Source organism: Lathamus discolor, chromosome 1 (assembly GCF_037157495.1).
Source record: "Lathamus discolor isolate bLatDis1 chromosome 1, bLatDis1.hap1, whole genome shotgun sequence".
Taxonomy (NCBI): domain Eukaryota; kingdom Metazoa; phylum Chordata; class Aves; order Psittaciformes; family Psittacidae; genus Lathamus; species Lathamus discolor.
This window is the reverse complement of record NC_088884.1, coordinates 20,941,790-20,959,706: the sequence shown is the minus strand read 5'-3', so window position 1 is coordinate 20,959,706 and position 17,917 is coordinate 20,941,790. Positions and strand designations below refer to the sequence as shown.

Sequence of the window (17,917 nt, the reverse complement as noted above, 5' to 3'; positions counted from 1 at the left end):
TTCCTCTCCATTGACATCAAGGCCAACCTAGTGAGTACCTTGAGGCAGACCATACCTTTCCACCAGGTGAGTGAATCTGTACAACTGTGTTTCTACACATAAACAGTATGAAAGGATGCTTTCTACACTACAGATTAGTTCAACCCATTGAGTGGTACTAATCTCTGTGATTGCAGGTGATAGATTGGTTTTATGTGTGTGATGTGTATTTGTATTTTTTATCACTGTAGATTTATATGGTTTTGTTTGTTGATCATTAACACCAAAAAAAAGATGGTGACCCAACTTACAAATACATCCCTCGTACTGGGGATCTTAAGACTTTAGAAACTGTCCTGCAAGAAAAGAATTTACAGGACTATTAGATCCACAGTCCTGACTTCAGTCCCTAAAAGGAGGAGCTGTGGCAGCTTTGACTAAATTTCTAATCTCTACATCAAATGGGTTGAGTTTGAGGGGGAGAAAGAATGCTTCTCCAACTGCTTTATGGGAAAAGTTTAAAACTTTTAAACTTGTTGGGAATAAGCTACACTAAACCTCTTAGAAATGGAAACAAGGGTGACAGAGACTCTTTAAGGCTATGTAGAGTGACATATTTATTGTATCCAAGTTTGGCAAGCTGAGAAGTCACCTAAATTAAACAAAATCAGAGAAACAAGGAGAAAGTTTATCCGACTACAAAGCCACGAAACTAGACCACGCACAAACGTTAAAACCAGCAAAGAAACGCAGACCTGTCTCTCCAGGTCTACGAGTGTTCTCCACTCGAAAATCAGCGGAGGCGCTTTTCACGCTGTTCAAGTGCAGGGCTGATGTTCTGACCTCCATCTCCTCAAGGGTACCACTCCGCCGCACGCTGCGCTCTCACACGGGAGCGCCCGTTTCCCCCGACCGCGCTCTCGGTCCCGCATCGAGGTGCGCTCAGGGGTTGCTCTTCCACCCGGATGCCCAGAGCCGCTCCCATCGCGTCCCAGCCCCTGCTCCCACCGCCCGCGGTTCCTGCTGGGATGCGAGGTTTTCCCATGCCGCCCGAGATGCTCCGCTCGCCAGCCAGACCCCGCGACCGCCGCGGCGCCGGCAGCAGCGTGCGGAGCGCCTGCAGGTGCAGAGACGCCCGGGGTCGGAGCGGAGGGCATCCCCGCCCCGGCAGGCTGCTGGCGGGGGCCGAGGAGCGCCGGCTGCGCTCATGCCCGCATCGCCGTGCGGGAGGTGCCTCAGCCCCAGCCCCGGACCGATCGGCCCCACCGCGCCGCCGGGCGGCGCCTGCGCACTGCGTGCGGCAGCCCTTCTCGCCCGCCTCCCCGGCGCGCCCCCGGCAGACGCGGCGGGGCCCGGCTGAGGCGCACCGCGCAGGGCTGAGCAGGCGAGGAGTCCGCCCCACACCAGCCCCCGCCGCCCCGCTCCTGCGGGAGCCCGCACGGCTCGGGGGGCAGGAGCAGCCCCGAGGGGTCTGTCCCGCGGCTGCGCCCGCCCGGCGCCCAACAGCAACTTTGCCGGCCCGGGCCGGCCGTTGTCACGGTCCCCGGCGCGGTGCGGGCGCTCTGTCGGCGCGGCGAGAACCCCGGCAAGAGTTTCGCAAAGCTCTTAAACACCTTAAGCTGCGCGCAGCAGCCGCGTTCGCTGAGGTTGCAGGAGAGGAGGAATTAGTGTTTGCGATCACCCCAGCAGGGGAGGTGTTTTCCACAAGGGACCTTTCCTCACCAATAGAGCCACCAACTGTCCGCAGCGGAGGGAGGATGTAAAGAGGCAGCGCAAGGCCGGTGCGGCTCTTGGCGAGGAGGCAGCGGTCCCGGGAAAGGGCGGAGCGCCGGAGGGGGGTCCTCCCGGCGCTGCACTTGCTACATTAACTCGGCGCGCCGGAGACAGCGGCGCAACTTTCCGGGTCTGCCCCGGGAGGCGGCAAGAAGAGGTTCCCCTCCGCTCCGATCGCAGCAGCCCCGGCGCCGGCCGCTTGCAGAGGCGGACACCTGCGGCAGCGGCGTCGCGGCTGCCCCGGCCCCGGGGAGGCGAGCTGTCCCCGGGACCCGGGCGGGCATGCCTCCCGCTCGCAGCCCTGCAGACCGGGGCGGCCGCCGACTCTGAAGGGAAGCGTGCGAGCCCCCCGCCTCGCGGCTATGCAGCCCCTCCGCGCTCCCCTCGCTGTGCTCTGCCAGGTGCTGGGCGCCTGGGCTGCCTGCGCCCTGGTCCCCGCTGCGGCCGTCGGGCTGCCCGCGTCTCCGCAGCGCGCCCACTCACCGCTAGCCCCGACGCCCCTCGCTGCGGGCCGGCGGGCGGTCGCGGCTGTCCCCGGCGCGGCTCTCCCTGTGCCCGGCGGAGCAGCGGGGACGGCCGGCAGCGGCGCGCCCCGCGGGGCGGAGGGGGCCGGGAGGCGGCGGACGCGGAGCAGCGACCGCGGAGCCGGCGCGGCGGCGGGGAGGGGCGCGGCGGGCGGCCCCCGCTGGCTGCCCCTGAACGCCTCGGCGGGAGGCGAGGGAAGCCCCGGGACCCGCGGCAACTCCACGGGGCGCCGCGCCCGTCTCCGCAACCCCTTCTATCCGCTAACCGAGGAGTCGTACGGCGCCTACGCCGTCATGTGCCTCTCCGTGGTGATCTTCGGCATCGGCATCATGGGCAACATGGCAGTGATGTGCATCGTCTGCCACAACTACTACATGCGGAGCATCTCCAACTCCCTGCTGGCCAACCTGGCCTTCTGGGACTTCCTCATCGTCTTCTTCTGCCTGCCGCTGGTCATCTTCCAGGAGCTCACCAAGAAATGGCTCCTCGAAGACTTCTCCTGCAAAATCGTCCCGTACATCGAGGTAAGGGTGGTGGGTGGGCATGGCTCTAGGGGACGCGGCTCCGAGCACCTTTCCCTCCACGAGCACCGCTTCCCAGCGGCCTTCGTTGCCTGTGGGTGCCCGCCCTTATCGCTGCCAGCCCTGGAGCGTCCAAGGCGAGCTTGGTCTGGGCTTCCCGGGCATCCCCGAGGCCCCGGTTGGACCGGAGGCGGCTGTGGCCGCGACAGGTCCGTAGCATCGGGGGATTTCTATAGCCTCAGGCTGAGCGCGGCTGGCTCTGCCCTCCACTCGCGCGAGTTCTGCCAAACTTTCTTTGCTCCTTGTGATCCTGAAAGGCGAAGATCCTCTCAGAATGAGCTTTCACGGTTTTTTAGTCTTTTTCTTCTGTTTCCCTAAGGTGAAGTGAGTCAGGAAAGCGGATGGAGGGCGTGACTAGGGACAACTTGTAAGGTAGTTGTAGACAGGACCAGCAAAGGGATGTATCTGCTCTTAAGTTGTACTTAAGCGTTCAAACCTTACGGTTATTTATTTAGCTTATTTTAAATAATAATAATAAAAAAGACCCCAGCACGATTTAAATGGCAGCTTCTTGGCAGTTGTTCAGAAGCTCTGTCAGAGAAAGCTCTCAGCCAGCTGGCCAGTGTCCTGCCGGCAGCATTCAGGTTGTCCACCTTATTTATTTGCAGGGTGGTAGTCCATAATTCTGGATGGCTCTGCTGTATTCCCAAAGCCTTATGTTCAACATTATTTAGTAACCGAAAGCTGAGGAAATAACTGTTGATTCTCCTGTTCCAAGAGTGAGATATAAGGCGAAAAAATAAACAAAATCCACCCCCCAAAACAAACGCCAGTTTATTATTAATACGGAATGTCAGTTTCAACAGCACATTGGCACACAGTAATATGCAATTAACTGTCAACCAATATTTTTTAGAGTTTAGAAAGATGTGTGATGTGTGTGGCCACTAAGTTGTCATTACTTCTTTAATATGTGATGCACTTTATTACTGGTGGTATCAGACAAAGGGTGGAGCTGTGCTACACTTAGGTGTATGCAAGACCAGTAATATAGCATTACATTTGAAAAACTCAAAAGTCCACTTAATCTATTTGCATTTAAGAAGACATGAAATAGTAAGTATGTATTTGTTGAGAAACAGGTAGTACTAGGAGCTTTTAAAATGTCTGAATTTAGTCCTCGCTACTGTTTTAACCAATAAAATAAGTAACACTGTTTCAGTTACAGTGTAACCATTTAAATTAAAATAGGTAATGTAGATTAAGTGCTCTCAGGACTTCCATAGAGTGTGACACATCACCCTTCCCAGTGTGTTTTTGGTGCATTCACATACAGAATAAAAATAATTCTTTGGATGCTGATTCTAATTAAAGATCAGTAATTGATATTATGTGCATGGCCACGCTGTTCTTCAGAATTAGTTGCTTATGCTGTGCAGCTTTGGGCACTAAAGACTTTGTCAAACTGAAAGTGGTTTCAGTGAAATGGAGTTTCCAAAGCTGTAATCTGAAAAACATTCAGCTGCTGCTACCCCCGCCCCCCCTTTATATGTCAATGACACCTTATTTTTTCACTCTAAAGTTCTGTAGATATTTAGAGTTGAAGCGTTATTCAAGAACTGTCACCAATTCAGTCATGATGGACCAGTTGCATGGTCTTAGGGTTAATTATTACTGGGTTGTAAAAGTGAAAAATTCTTCTTGTTCCTGAGGAAATGAAATTGATTTATATGTAAGGTACAGATCTAAAAAGTTGCAGCCTTGGGGGTTCTGTATTGCTCCCAGAGTTGTATATTTTTCATTCAGTAGTTGTTAAATGTAATCCCAAGTATGTAAAATATATTCATCACCTTGGGAGCAGCAGGTAAAAGGCTGGATTTCCCCTCTAAGTTGTAGCCATGAGTGGCAGATACTGAGCACCACTGCTGGTTTGCGACCCTCCACAGCTCGCCTCAAGCTTGGCAAGAAGGGCACAGTCCTGCAAATTAGGATTTGACCCTGCTGAGACGGCGAAGGCTGGTAGAGCAAAGGTTCATCACTTTCCTAGTGATGTTCTAACCTCACAGGCATCACGCAGTGACAGTGACACCGCCAGCAGCGATGCAGCTGCAGAGAACTCCATGAAATCTGCCCCGCAAGCTGCTACTGCTCCGTGCTCTGTCAGGGATTATTCACAGTAGCATGCTCACCTGGCAGCTGAACAACTCTTGTCTTCTCCCTTCAACTCACCTGGGCAGGATCAGCCCCTTCTCACACAGTGGGAGGAGGATGAAGTCCTCTTTGTGCCTTGAGAGTTAAGCTGTAGACAGTTTAACCTCTTTAGGAAAGGTTTGTAGACTTCTGTGGAATACAGACAGAATATGGACAAGTTTTAAGCTGTTATCTGTGTTTTCTATAAGTTAGCCCGGTGTTTTGTTAAGTGCCTTTTTGTTCCATGCTTTGCATCTCTTTTTCTGCATGCCATTTCTCCTCTCCCTGTGCCGTGTCTAAAGAGCTGTGTCAAACCCAGAGTTGTAGATCCAGAAACCTCTCCCTTTTAAACATCAGAGACCATTACTGGCCTGAGCACTCTGTCATTACAGTTTGTACTTTCACAACTAGGGAACAGAGGATGTCTGATTATCCAGAGTAAGCGATACACTGATCACAGCAGTTTAATATTATTCAAGCATGTTTTGTTCTGTGTTTAAAGGTTTCAAGTGATCTCAGTGAGAAACAATGAGTTTTCTTAGTTTAGCCTCATGTGGCAAATTGTTTTTCTATTTGTGCTCTTCGATGGGTATTGTGCAGAATTTCAACAAAGCATCTGTTGCCAGTGATAACACATATGTATATGGTCTGGGAAAAATGTTTTATGATATCTTCAAGCGCATTCCTATAGGTAAATGTTGAGCTTCCAGCAGTAGAAGGTCTCCCCAGTACTTAATTCAAAGGGCAGTTTTCCCATACCTGGTAAAGATCTGCTGTGACCAAGCACATTACACAGTCATTTCAGCCACGTATTATGTCACGGTTTGGTCACTTCAAACTACCTTTTAAAACTATGCCATGCCTGTGTTTGTATAAGGAATGCTGTGCACATGACTGAGGAAGAAACTGAGTAAATTAATCCTTCTGTGCTTCTCATGAGGTCTTTAGATGATAAAAATAAACGGGTAGAGAACGAAACTAGCAAAACACGTGGTTAGTAGAAGTGGATGAAGTTATCTCCACCAGGAACTTCACTTGATCCTGATGTTGACACTGTCTTGGAGGGGCAGTTTTAAATGCGCTGAGAGAGAATGAGAAGGGAATTAGAACAACTGGGGCAGCTACTCAGCCCATAAGGATGTGCGGAGATGTGCTTCTCCTTTGCAGTTTCAATTCTCTGCTCAATAGTCCTTAACCTTTTTGCCAGTTTTCTGCAGGTGGTTCAGCCACCTAGTTTTAGGCATGTGTGGCTGAAGTGTTTTCTTGCACACTGTGTTGATGTCTTCCGTACACTTTGCTCAGTGTTGCTCAGACTCAGGAGATATAGGGTAAATGATAATACAAAGACAATGGCTTTGGCTGATTCCTGTTCCACAAGCCCTGCCAATGTGGAACCCTTTTCTTCTTGTTCAAGCACATGCACTCTTTCCAATAAAAGACTGGGGGGCAGATAAAGGGGAATAAAAAAAAAAGAGTAGAGAGCAATATAATTCCAGTTCCCCTACTTAGAGATTTATGCTACACCTTAATAGGAAGAAGTATGCATGTAGAGAAAATCTGTAGTTTTTCACAGTTGTTAAATGCAGCAGTCCTGTGAAGTAGCATTTTTATTTTCTATTTCAATGCTGGAAGCCAGTAGTGAAGGGGTTAAGTAGGTTGTTCAAGACCCAGAAACAGCTTGCTCAAGATGACAAATGTATTGTGTCAACTAGGACTGGAAGCAGTCTTTTGGGCTTTAAAAGGAAGCTTGCTTGAGTTGTGTGCATTCTGCTTTTAGAGGTTACACTAGAAGCTTGATGAGTTTGAGAGGGGTTGATGAAAGTAGGCATCACTCTCTATGCTGGCAGACTGGGACAAGCTACTTGTAGTGGAGCAGGAATTTAGAACTGGGGAATGGTTTAGAGTGGGGGTTTGCAGAGGCTGATTTACCATCCTGTATACAGAGAACTGTTTCTCAAGACCAGTGATGGTACTCAGGCCTGCACTGGTGCTAATAAGTATGAGCACATCTGCCTTTTTCATACCCCTCACAAGGAAGGGAAAGACAAAGTTTGTGGTGTCCTCATCTGGACCTTGTCATGCATATGGGACTGGCTTGACTCTGGAGCTGACTCTTGAAAGCCTCTGAAATCTGATGCCCAGTCTCTGCATGTGCTTTTGGCAATCAGTCTGTGGCATCACTCCTTTTTCTGGTGGGTAAATTCCAGCTCAGGAAAGCCATCACAATTAGTATTCTTAGTGGAAAGCATAAGGATTGATTTGGCCTGGAATACGAATTACTCTCTTTCCCTGGAGCTGAACCTCCAGGGCAATTTGAGGGGAGGCTTTTTCATCTTTTTCTCTTTTCCTTGGTAGAGACAAGAAGCCATTCTCTGCCTGTTCCAAGGCTGTCAGAGGAGATCCTTATTTTAAGTTTCACTTTAGGGAAGCAAATACATTTTTCTATGTGAGTTTCTAAAAGCTGCATATTACCTGTCTGTTCTGTCTTTTCTTGTGCAGCATCCTCTTTATGTCTCTTCTTTGACTCCAGTTAGAGCTAGGCTCCTAAACCTCCAGTAAGTCCATTGGATTGTAGATGAGATCCTTAGAGGGGTATGCAGTTTCAAAGCTTTGTACTGGGAATTTTATAGGGCAATGGCTGCATGTGTCTGTTTCTGAGCAGAGTATCTTCAGCACTTATTGGGGAGTAAATAATTATTTAAAACAGGAGTGTTAATACACCTCTGTCCCTTAGGTATTAATGGCATGGTGACAGTTACTGCCATGCTGGTGCTTCTATCAATCTTCTTTTCCTCTGCAAACCCAGTTCTTAGGGACTTATAAGTTGTCCATAAAAATTTGCTTTTGGCTTAAACTTTGCATGTGGCATTTCAGCATGGAACTGAATTTGTGTCAGACTGGGTTTAAAATTGGGTCAATAATATTTAAGTTACATATGTGTGGGGAGGAAAAAGCAACATCTGCTATCCCGGCACCATTGACTCTGCTCTGAGCACTGGGATGTCATTTCTCCATATGACAGGATTTTTCTTGCAAAAGAGAAAGAGGCTGATTTTTAGCAGCAGTTCCATGTTGTTAATAATTAGTGCAGGAGTCCCTTGTGTAGCTTGATGAGAATTTGATACTCAGTGGAAAATGGGACTCATTTATTTATTAAAAAAAAAGAAAAGGTAAATGAAATTTACTTACATGGTAACATGGTCGATTATAAACAGTAAAATGAGCCAAAATTAAATCCTCTTATGTTTTGTGAGTTTTCCAACCCTCTGGATAAGAATATAGTGTAGTAATGAGTATTTCCAGTGTCCTGACGATCTGGTTGGCTTTCGCTTCCACCAAAATTCAAAGGCAGCTCTTGGAAGTGGATTCTGATTCTGAACACTGTCACTCTTGAGATATATATAAGAGTAAGAAACACTGATTTGAGTGTTGATAGTACTGTGGAATGTATGTATGTATAGAAACAACCGTATTGTACCCATTGTTCCACAGGTGTAGGTAATCTCTGTGGTAGTAATTTCAAGAACTACCATCTTGTCTTCTAGATAATTAAAGTGATGTAGGTTTTCATCCAGGATGCTTAAGATAATTGCTAATGTCAGAGATATACCCTGGCTCCCATACTCCTTAGCTATGGAATTACTTCTGCCACAACTGGGTTGTTTTAAGTTGTGTTTTAACTGAGTGAACCTTACCTATTTTGAAGCATAAACCCATTAATGTTTAATAGCACTTTGTGTAAGAAAAGTAGAGATATTCATTTATTTTTTTTCTTTTATAATAATAACCATTTTTCTTGGGTTTGGAGGCTCTTAATTGAGAGAACAGAAAACAGAAATCTAGATAAACAATCGATTTTTTTTTTTTTTTTGCAGTGGGTTGACCTCATATTTTGTGGTAGTCCAATCTTACTACTGGATGCTGTACTGCAAGTGTAGGGTAGCACAAAAACTGCAGGCTGTACTAACTTTATCTTAGGCAAAACTGACAAGTCTGCAAGAGCCACCATGGTATGTTGCATTAACAGACTCTAAATCTATGAATGTGGGTATAGACCAACTGTAACAAGATGATAGATTATAATGGCTTGGTGGAAAAAATTAGTCATTTATATGATACTAATGGATATAAAGAGTCTACAGTACCTGAAGAGGGGCTATAGGGATGCTGGGGATGGACTATTCATTAAGGACTGTAGTGATAGGACTAGGGGTAACGAACTGAAACTTAAACAAGGGAAGTTTAGATTGGATATAAGGAAGAAGTTCTTTACTGTAAGGGAATGGGCTGCCCAGGGAAGTTGTGAATGCTCCATCCCTGGCGGTGTTCAAGGCCAGGTTGGACAGAGTCTTGGGTGGCATGGTTTAATGGGAGATGTCCCTGCCCATGGCAGGGGGGTTGGAACTAGATGATCTTGAGGTCCTTCCCAACCCTAACTGTTCTATGATTCTGTGATTCTACAGGGCGTCACTGAGAGTTTAGAGCTAGTAGTCATCAACTTTTTCTGTAGTTCAGCTTTTCTATTACAATGGGAAAATTTTGTGAATACCCATCCTGCTTGTAACAAAGGAAGGCAGAGTGCTGTGTAGTTTGAGAAACTGTGTAAGCAACATAAAAAATATTCTGTCTTAGAAAATCCATCTTCAGCTGGTAGAAGCAGCCATTTCTTATAACTCTTCTTTTATCGTGTTCCATATAAATGCAGTCTACATTGTTTCCCCTCACTTCTCCATCAGAAGGTGTGCTCAAGAGCATGATGCCTGAGAAGATTAATGGTCCGTCTCATTTCTAGCTTTGAGTTGTTCATGGCTGGTTGATTCCCATTCTGTTATATTCACTGTCCTTTGGCTTAAGCAATTTTATATCTCAAGGTAGACTTACTTGTAGATAGTAGTAATATTACTTCTTGGTCTTCACCTTACTGAATTGAGTAACCCAACCTCTCTTTTTATTCACTCACAGAATTTGGTCTTCCTCAGCCTTTTCACCCAAGTCATCTTTTCTGATCTTGTTTGTGGTTTTGTTTTCATTATCTTTGTCTTGTCGAGCAGATATTAGGCAAAATTCAGAGTCTCATTTCCACTGGTGTTGTTCACCATCCTGCATTTGCACAGCTTCCCTCATCAGCCAGAGGCTCTGCTCCTCAAGGCCAGGGCCAAGAGCTGTGGGACCACAGCCAGGAGAAGAAGTAGGACAGGTCAGGGAAGGCCTGGGAACATTTCAGTAATTGTTAGCGTTTGTGAAAGGGGAATTGGGTATGTTGGATGGACAGAGAGAACTGATGCAATTAAGCTGAGCATTTCATGATTTTACTGTTCTCTCTGCCCTCAGTTCCCCAAATGAGTTTTGACACAGTTGACTAACAGCTGCTAAGCTAATGACCAAAGGCTTATGCAGTGTCTAGAAGGAACATGACAGTGACCACTAACATCCTTGTCGATGCTTTTAAAGGAGCAACAGTATCAAGATAGTCTCTTGTAACTATAATGTCATCTTTTGTGTGTATGTGCTGTAGCTGGTAATCCTTTCAACAGCCCTTCTCTGCCCAGATAGGGTGGGCATCTCCTCAGAGCAAGAGTTACTCCACCACCTCCTCAGATTGGTGATCATTCAGTTAGAAACTTGGGGACTTTCCTGATATCATCTAGTAAGGGAAAGATGTAAACTGGTGTCATCTTTAATGTCTACAGAGTCTGTAGTAGAATCTTCATAGGTACTGTATGGAAATAAATCATACAACTAAGTGATGATCAAAAACTGCTGAGCCTAATTCACCCTTGCCTTGCCTCATTTCCTGCCAGGTTGTTGGAATTCAGACTGCAACAGCATATCAGCGCATCAGAAACTCAGCTCTTACAACAAGAAGAGCACCATTAAACTCCACTCAGCTTCACACCACTTCAGGATTTGTTAATTTGTTCTTTACCTGCTCCTCATCAAATGAATTACCTTCATTCTGTGGTTATTTCAGGGCAGTGTAGCAGATTAAAAAGGAAACTTTTTTTGGCTTCTTCCACGTTTTCAACTTAAGCCTAATTATTGGTATGACTGGTATGAAGAAACACCCCTAAACTGAAATTGTGCTAACATGCAGAATGCATGTCCCAGTTCTTGCCCACATGGGCTGGGAGCAGCACCCGTTGATTTTGCTAACTATTACTCATAGTCTAGAGTGGAGTAAGTAATCAGACTCTTAAATATGCTGCCTTTAATGCAGTATATATCCTTAAATATGCTGCCTTTAAGCAAGTCAGCTGGAGTGAATCCCTGATCATCTGTGTGGGAGTATTTGTTTGTTTTTTGCAAGCTTTTCTATAGCATCACTAACTCCCTTAATCTACAGAAAACAGGAAATCTTTGCCTGTTCCAGAGAAACACTAGCTTTGTTTAGCTTGTTTCATTGGTAAATCCACAGGAGAGTTTTCAAAGCCACTTCCACTGTTCTTAGTTATTTCTTCTTGCTCTATTTCACTGTCTTAAACCTCCACGTTGTTGGTCAATTAATCTGACAGGAACCCCGTAGGTTATGTTTGTTCATAGTAGACATGTCTTCTTTCATTAGTCCAGCCTTAACAGCTGCAGAGTTTTAATGTCTTAGCCACCGTGTAGCAGCCTGTTTGCAATGAAATGCTAAAGCAACAAAAGCATGTGCGTTGGGGGTGGGGGAGAGACACATGAGAGCTGAGAGAGAAAAACCTCAAATTTTCATCTGTTCTGCTGCCCTTTATTTCAGCCCCTGTTCATTCTTGAATCTTGGTTATTTCCCTGTCTCCCATAGTTGTAGAGAGCTGACCCTTTTGTTATTCGTGTTGGATGTTCTGGCTAAAGGTTTTGCTGTCACTCTAAGGAGTTTGAAGACTGCACACACATTTCAGTGTTTTGCCGTGAAGCCAATAGTCTTTAATTTAAAACTGACTCAGCAGCGATCCATGAAAATTATCTTCATTAGCTAAGTTTATCACTTCATTAAGAGTTCCCTGTAACTGTAATTTTTCTTTAATGGTTTTTGTTTTTTTACTGTATTTACCAAGCTTTCTTTGAATCTTGTCAGACAGTATAAATTCCTAAATGAATAGGTTTGTCTATTAAAAGTGTTTACCGTACTACTTTGTCATCATTAAATATTCCTGCAAGTTAATTAGTTTGAGATTGCATCTTACTCATTCCGTCTTTTAGGAAGCTGCTTCAAAGAATTCTTCAGCTAAACCAATGTTTGGCAGTTCTAATCCCAAGAGCCTAATATTTTTCAGTTGTATTCAATTTTAGCAGTCTAATATGGCCATTAAATATTGAAGGCTGAAATTAATGATGCATTTATATAATTATGCATAATTGTAGAACTTTTTGCATGAGATGTGTGAACAGGAATGCTTCAAATTATGGTGGAAATAGGAGAGTATTTTATTTTTTTAAATTTACCTATACATTTTTTTAATACATTATTGCACATCAAATTTGGGTGAGCCAAATTATAGCAAGTTTGCTAATATTACCCTAGATTTCCCAGTTAATCACACAGACTTGTTTTATTCATGATAAAAGTAAGCATTCTTTACATTTATTAGGAATATTGTTTAAGTTTATTTTCTTTTGCATCAATACATTTTCAGCACAACACAAGCATGCAAACCCAAGAAAATAAATGAATTAGAATGCAACAAGGCACCAAATCTTTCTTGAATTGAAGTTAATGGGAGTTCTGCTTTGAATTCGAACTGAAGCTCAATTCATTGGAAATAAGATTAGGCCAAAATGCAAATAGTCTTCCTGCAAATTTCTTTTTAGGAAATTCAATTATAAACAGGACAAATGATAGGAAATTATGTTTCATGACAGTACAACATTTCTATTCATGCATAAAATGATTATTATTAAAGCTAGAGAACATATGCATTGCTGTGTACTTGCTCCTGAACAGTGTATAATTGAGAGCTCTGTCCAATCCATTTAAACAACATTATCATTTAAACAACAAAACTTCTGCCATTTCTCCTGGCTTGCAGTACATTGTCCCACAGGATGTTTTCTATGAAATTAAACCTAGATTTTCCTGTGATTTTTTTCTAAAGGAAATGTAGAAGATAGATTTCAAAGCCTAAGTATTATAGTGAAGGTTGGTTTTGCACAGCCTCTGGAAGTCTGAAGATATTGGATACAGTCTCTCTACAGTCTCTCTAAGCTCACAGTACGGGATGACTTTATGTACCTACATCCCATCAGAATTTCACCTAGAAGCCTAAGTCCACAAAACCAGCTTTTGGATCCTACTCTATTCAGAAGATGCCTAATCCGCAGGGTTCCTAAATTTTGTAGATATGGCAGATTTCAGTGTTATGATCCCCTCCATCCTTGATGAGCATGTGATGGGGGCGTAAGTCCATACTTCTGCTGAAGGAAAACTCTCCCGTCTCTCTCCTTTTGACTTAAATTCCAACCCCTGTGGTGGAACTGATCTTTTTGAAAAACAACCCTTAATAAAATGGGGGGAAGAAGGGGTTTAGTTTTCCGTATTGGTCAGTTCCTCATTTTTTTTTCACTTAGTGTTGCACAGATTCTTGCGTAGGCCTCTGGGAGAGGGTGTCACCAAGCTGAAATAAATATGTGCAGGCAGAAAACCAGAAGGGTGTATTCTTTTCGGGTGCATGCTGGATAGTTCAGCAAACACTGGAATATAAATTCCATCCATGATGCTTCTTTTGATGGTGCTTGGCACCATGGTGCTTAACTGCGTACTACACCAATGCCCCTAAACTAGGTTTTCTTTTGCCTCTTTCAGTCAAGGGGCTAAACTTGACTAATGTTTCAGAGTACAAATTGAGCTCTCTTGAACTATGAAAGAGCATAGTCCCCTCTTCCAGAGAACAGCACAATGTTAAAAGCCTTCACCCAATGTACAATACATTAAATCGCTCTTCAGCCTGAGTGAGGTCAGGCCTTCATCTTCCATCTCTAAGATGACCGTCATTAACAAGGGACCAGGGGGCTTTTGAAGGAGATGAAGGAAGTTTTCCCACTCAACTGAATATTGGACTGAATATTGGACTGTATCCTTATAGCTGTCCTTTTTTGGTTTTTTTTCCCCTTTTTTCCTTTTTTATTGTTTTGTTTATTTTTCCCAGACAAGACCAGGCTGTACAGGGCTTTGAGCAATCTGGTCTAGTGGAAGGTGCCCCTGCCCATGGCAGGGGGGTTAGAACTAGGTAATTTTTAAGGTCACTTCCAACCCAAGCCATTCTATGACAGCATCTGTATTAACTTGCATCCCCTTTTCTCCTTCCCAGGTAGCCTCTCTGGGAGTCACCACCTTTACGCTGTGTGCCCTCTGCATCGACCGATTCCGTGCTGCCACCAACGTGCAGATGTATTACGAGATGATCGAAAACTGCACCTCCACAACGGCCAAGCTGGCGGTCATCTGGGTGGGTGCGCTGCTGCTGGCACTGCCGGAGGTGGTGCTGCGCCAGCTGGCCAAGGAGGACCCTGAGTACAGCGGCAGCCCACCTGGGGAGCGCTGCGTGGTCAAGATATCCACCGCGCTGCCCGACACCATCTATGTGCTCGCTCTCACTTATGATGGGGCAAGACTCTGGTGGTACTTTGGCTGCTATTTTTGTTTGCCTACCCTTTTCACTATTACCTGCTCCCTGGTAACTGCAAGGAAAATCAGGAGGGCGGAAAAGGCTAGCACAAGGGGGAACAAGCGACAAATTCAGCTGGAAAGTCAGATGAACTGCACAGTGGTGGCTTTGACCATTTTATATGGGTTTTGCATCATTCCTGAAAACATTTGCAACATTGTGACTGCCTACATGTCCACAGGGGTCTCTCGGCAGACTATGGACCTCCTTCATCTCATTAGTCAGTTCCTTTTGTTCTTTAAGTCATGTGTTACCCCAGTTCTCCTTTTCTGCCTCTGTAAACCTTTCAGCAGGGCCTTTATGGAGTGTTGCTGTTGCTGCTGTGATGAATGCATCCAGAAGTCTTCAACAGTGACAAGTGATGACAATGACAATGAGTACACCACAGAACTGGAGCTCTCCCCTTTCAGTACCATCCGTCGCGAAATGTCCACTTTTGCCTCTGTGGGGACTCACTGTTAATTGACCCTAGGACTTTATTTGCTGTATCTTTTTCTTGTTTTTTCTCTTTTTTTTTTTGTTCCTTTTTTTTTTTTTACTTCTTATTTTTCTTCTTGAAGCAAAATGATTACTGAAAACTGCTCTGGAAACCAATCTGCTTATTAACAGTTGTGCTTTGGAAAATAATTTGTTTTGTTATTAAAATGAAAGAAAGAGAGAAGGGGAGCCAGCACTCAGTTTTAAATCATGATATTTTGTATGGTGCTAGTATTTTATTGTCTGGGAAGGAGAATCCATATCAATCCACTTTTATTTAATTCCATAGTATTTTTTTTATAATCACTGTAAAATGATTATGTAGACATTGTGGGGTTTGCAAGATGTTTTACGTAAAAGATGTGGAAATTATTTGAAGGTAGTTTTAATCCAATTATTGTACACTATTGTGGGAGGACTTGGACTTCAGGAAATTTATAAAGTAGCATAAAAATAAATGAGGTTTTATTCTTTAACTTCATTATCAATCTGCATTTAATAAGGACACCTATAAGTACTATTAAATTCTTTTAAAAAGTAAAAAAAAACCTTTGCTTTGCATCCAGTAATTTTGATGGCCATATTTAATTTACTATTTGTGTACTTACCCTTGGAAGCTATAATTGCAGTGTTTAAGGAAGATGGTTATAATGGAATTAGATTTACATGAGTGAATTTTTTTAAATGTATATTAGGAAGGTTCAGTGTGCCTCATGGAAAATTTCCGTCTTAACCTGCAGGTATACAAAACCTGAGCTGTTTTGTACTTCTTACAAAGAAGGATCACTTTCTCACTTCGGTTTTGTCTTGTGTGGTTTCAAAATCAATTTTCTTTCCAATTTGTTATTGGTTTAACATTGAGATTATGTCCTCAGTCTCTGTATGTATAGCTCCTGCTGGCTTCAGTAAGAGTCCCGTTGCAGAGAAAAGCATTCTTTTGCCAGAGGTTTGCTGACAATAAATGTGAGGGACTGAAACATGTGGAGAGTGAATTCCTTCTTTTTTAAAAGGTATAAACAAACTCGGATGCTTGGGGTTTGACCCAGAGCCACTGCAGTCAATGGAAAGGTTTCCATCAATTTCAGAAGGCTTTGGATCAGACTGGCATCTCCTATTTATTCTGGGATGTAACATGAATATTAATCACAGGGGCTCTGTATACTGATTATAAATCACGCTGCTCGCACAGAGGCTGCTATTCATGAGCAGTTCACAGCTCTGAAGCTGGTTTTGAGAACTACAGTGTGTTTTGCGGATGGCTTCTTGCTGTCTACGGGGTTATTAAAATGAGGGTATGTCAACGCTGCCAGCAAGTGTGATACAGTGGAGTCTAAAGTTGTTATAGGCAAGCTGGGCTGGAGACTGGAAAGTGCCTATCTGTACCAGCAGAGCTTATTTGCTTCTCTTCTTGGCTGAAGTAGACAGGCTGTTCTTGGCAGGCAAGCTGGCTTATATTTACACTGGGCACCACGCTGAAGTGTGGACACATGCTAAGGAACTGATTTTGTTATAATTAGCTTATATTTTAATATGATTAAATAAATAATAAAATTGCAATAGTACGGGGAGAAGTAAAATCACATGCGTTTGTCCTTTGAAATTAACAGTGATCGTAACTGATGTAGTCTTGCATCCTGCTACCTGCCTCTACATATGTGACAGAACTTGCTGTAACTTCTGGAAAGGAGTTACTCTTTGTAAATTCTGGACTTATGTTTAAACTTTGTATCTACTTGGGCAGGTGGTGTTTCTTTTTCTTCACCAGTTTAACATAGCAATTTCAACTGAAAAGCTGTTGATATGAACTAATCTGAATATGAATCCAAACATACATGCACTTGAGTTTTTTTCTTTTGAATCAGATATTGGGCCCTAGCAAAGCAATCTGCTTTAAGCACAGGCCTAAATTTAAATAGTTGTTTCTGTTTAAGACTTGTTAAATTACCTGAGGTTTTTTTAATCCTTTTGTAACATGGTTAGTCACTTCTGAAGGTGGGGGAACTCTTTATAAACCCTTCATTGACTTCATATTTGATTACATTTAATAAACTATGAAAGGGGTTAAAGAGAAAAGATAAAATCAAAGTTTCCTCACTGTGGTGCCTGTGTCTCCTCAAATATTTATTCCCATCTCTGCATTTTGATTTGTACTTCTGTTTTTTATGTACCAATATTTATAAAGAATGGGAATAAAACCTCTCCTTTTGTTCCTTGCTGAATTGTTTCTCTCAGGTGCAAGAACAGGAGAAAGCACTTCTTTACCTTAAAACTTTTATATATATATGTATAAAAAGGAAAAAAAAATAGAGAAATTACATGGGAACATTAAATGATCACTGCCTGGGATGTTAGGTGTTTCAAGCTTTCCAGTCTATACTGGGTGTGCGTAAACTCTGCTAAGGGCTGCTGCTCTTTCCCAGGTTAAATGCTGTGTCCCAGAGCAGCAAGGTTTGCTTCTTCATTGAAATATTTCCACAATATGGGTATGGGGGTAAAAAAAAAAAGAAAAAGAAAATCAAATAACAAAAAAGAGAATTAAGAAGTCATTGGAGAAGGTAAATAATGCTGTGTTTGGAAATGCATCCTCCTGCTTGTGTGGTGCAGCCTTCTCCAGCTTTGTGTTCAGTGCAGCTTCTTTGTGCCCACTGTGACTTTGCCTTTTCTGCTTCTGAAAGAGCATTTTTCACAGCTAGTTCTCCCCGCTGCCTTGGACCTCCATAGCAATTGGACATGTGAGACAACCTTTATTCTAGTTTGTTCTCTAAATTGGTTAAACTAATCCCACATTAGCAGGTTTGCACTGTGCAGCCATTC

The 17,917-nt window shown here is 43.9% G+C and overlaps 1 protein-coding gene across 1 annotated transcript; it reads left to right on the top strand.

The window, feature by feature from the left end:
• Window positions 1–1,438: 1,438 nt before the first annotated feature.
• GPR37 (G protein-coupled receptor 37) lies at window positions 1,439–16,724 on the top strand. The gene is made up of 2 exons (XM_065665014.1): window positions 1,439–2,801; window positions 14,270–16,724. Exons 1-2 carry the CDS (start codon window positions 2,115–2,117, stop codon window positions 15,086–15,088), a joined length of 1,506 nt encoding a protein of 501 aa, XP_065521086.1. The 5' UTR covers window positions 1,439–2,114; the 3' UTR covers window positions 15,089–16,724.
• Window positions 16,725–17,917: the final 1,193 nt, after the last annotated feature.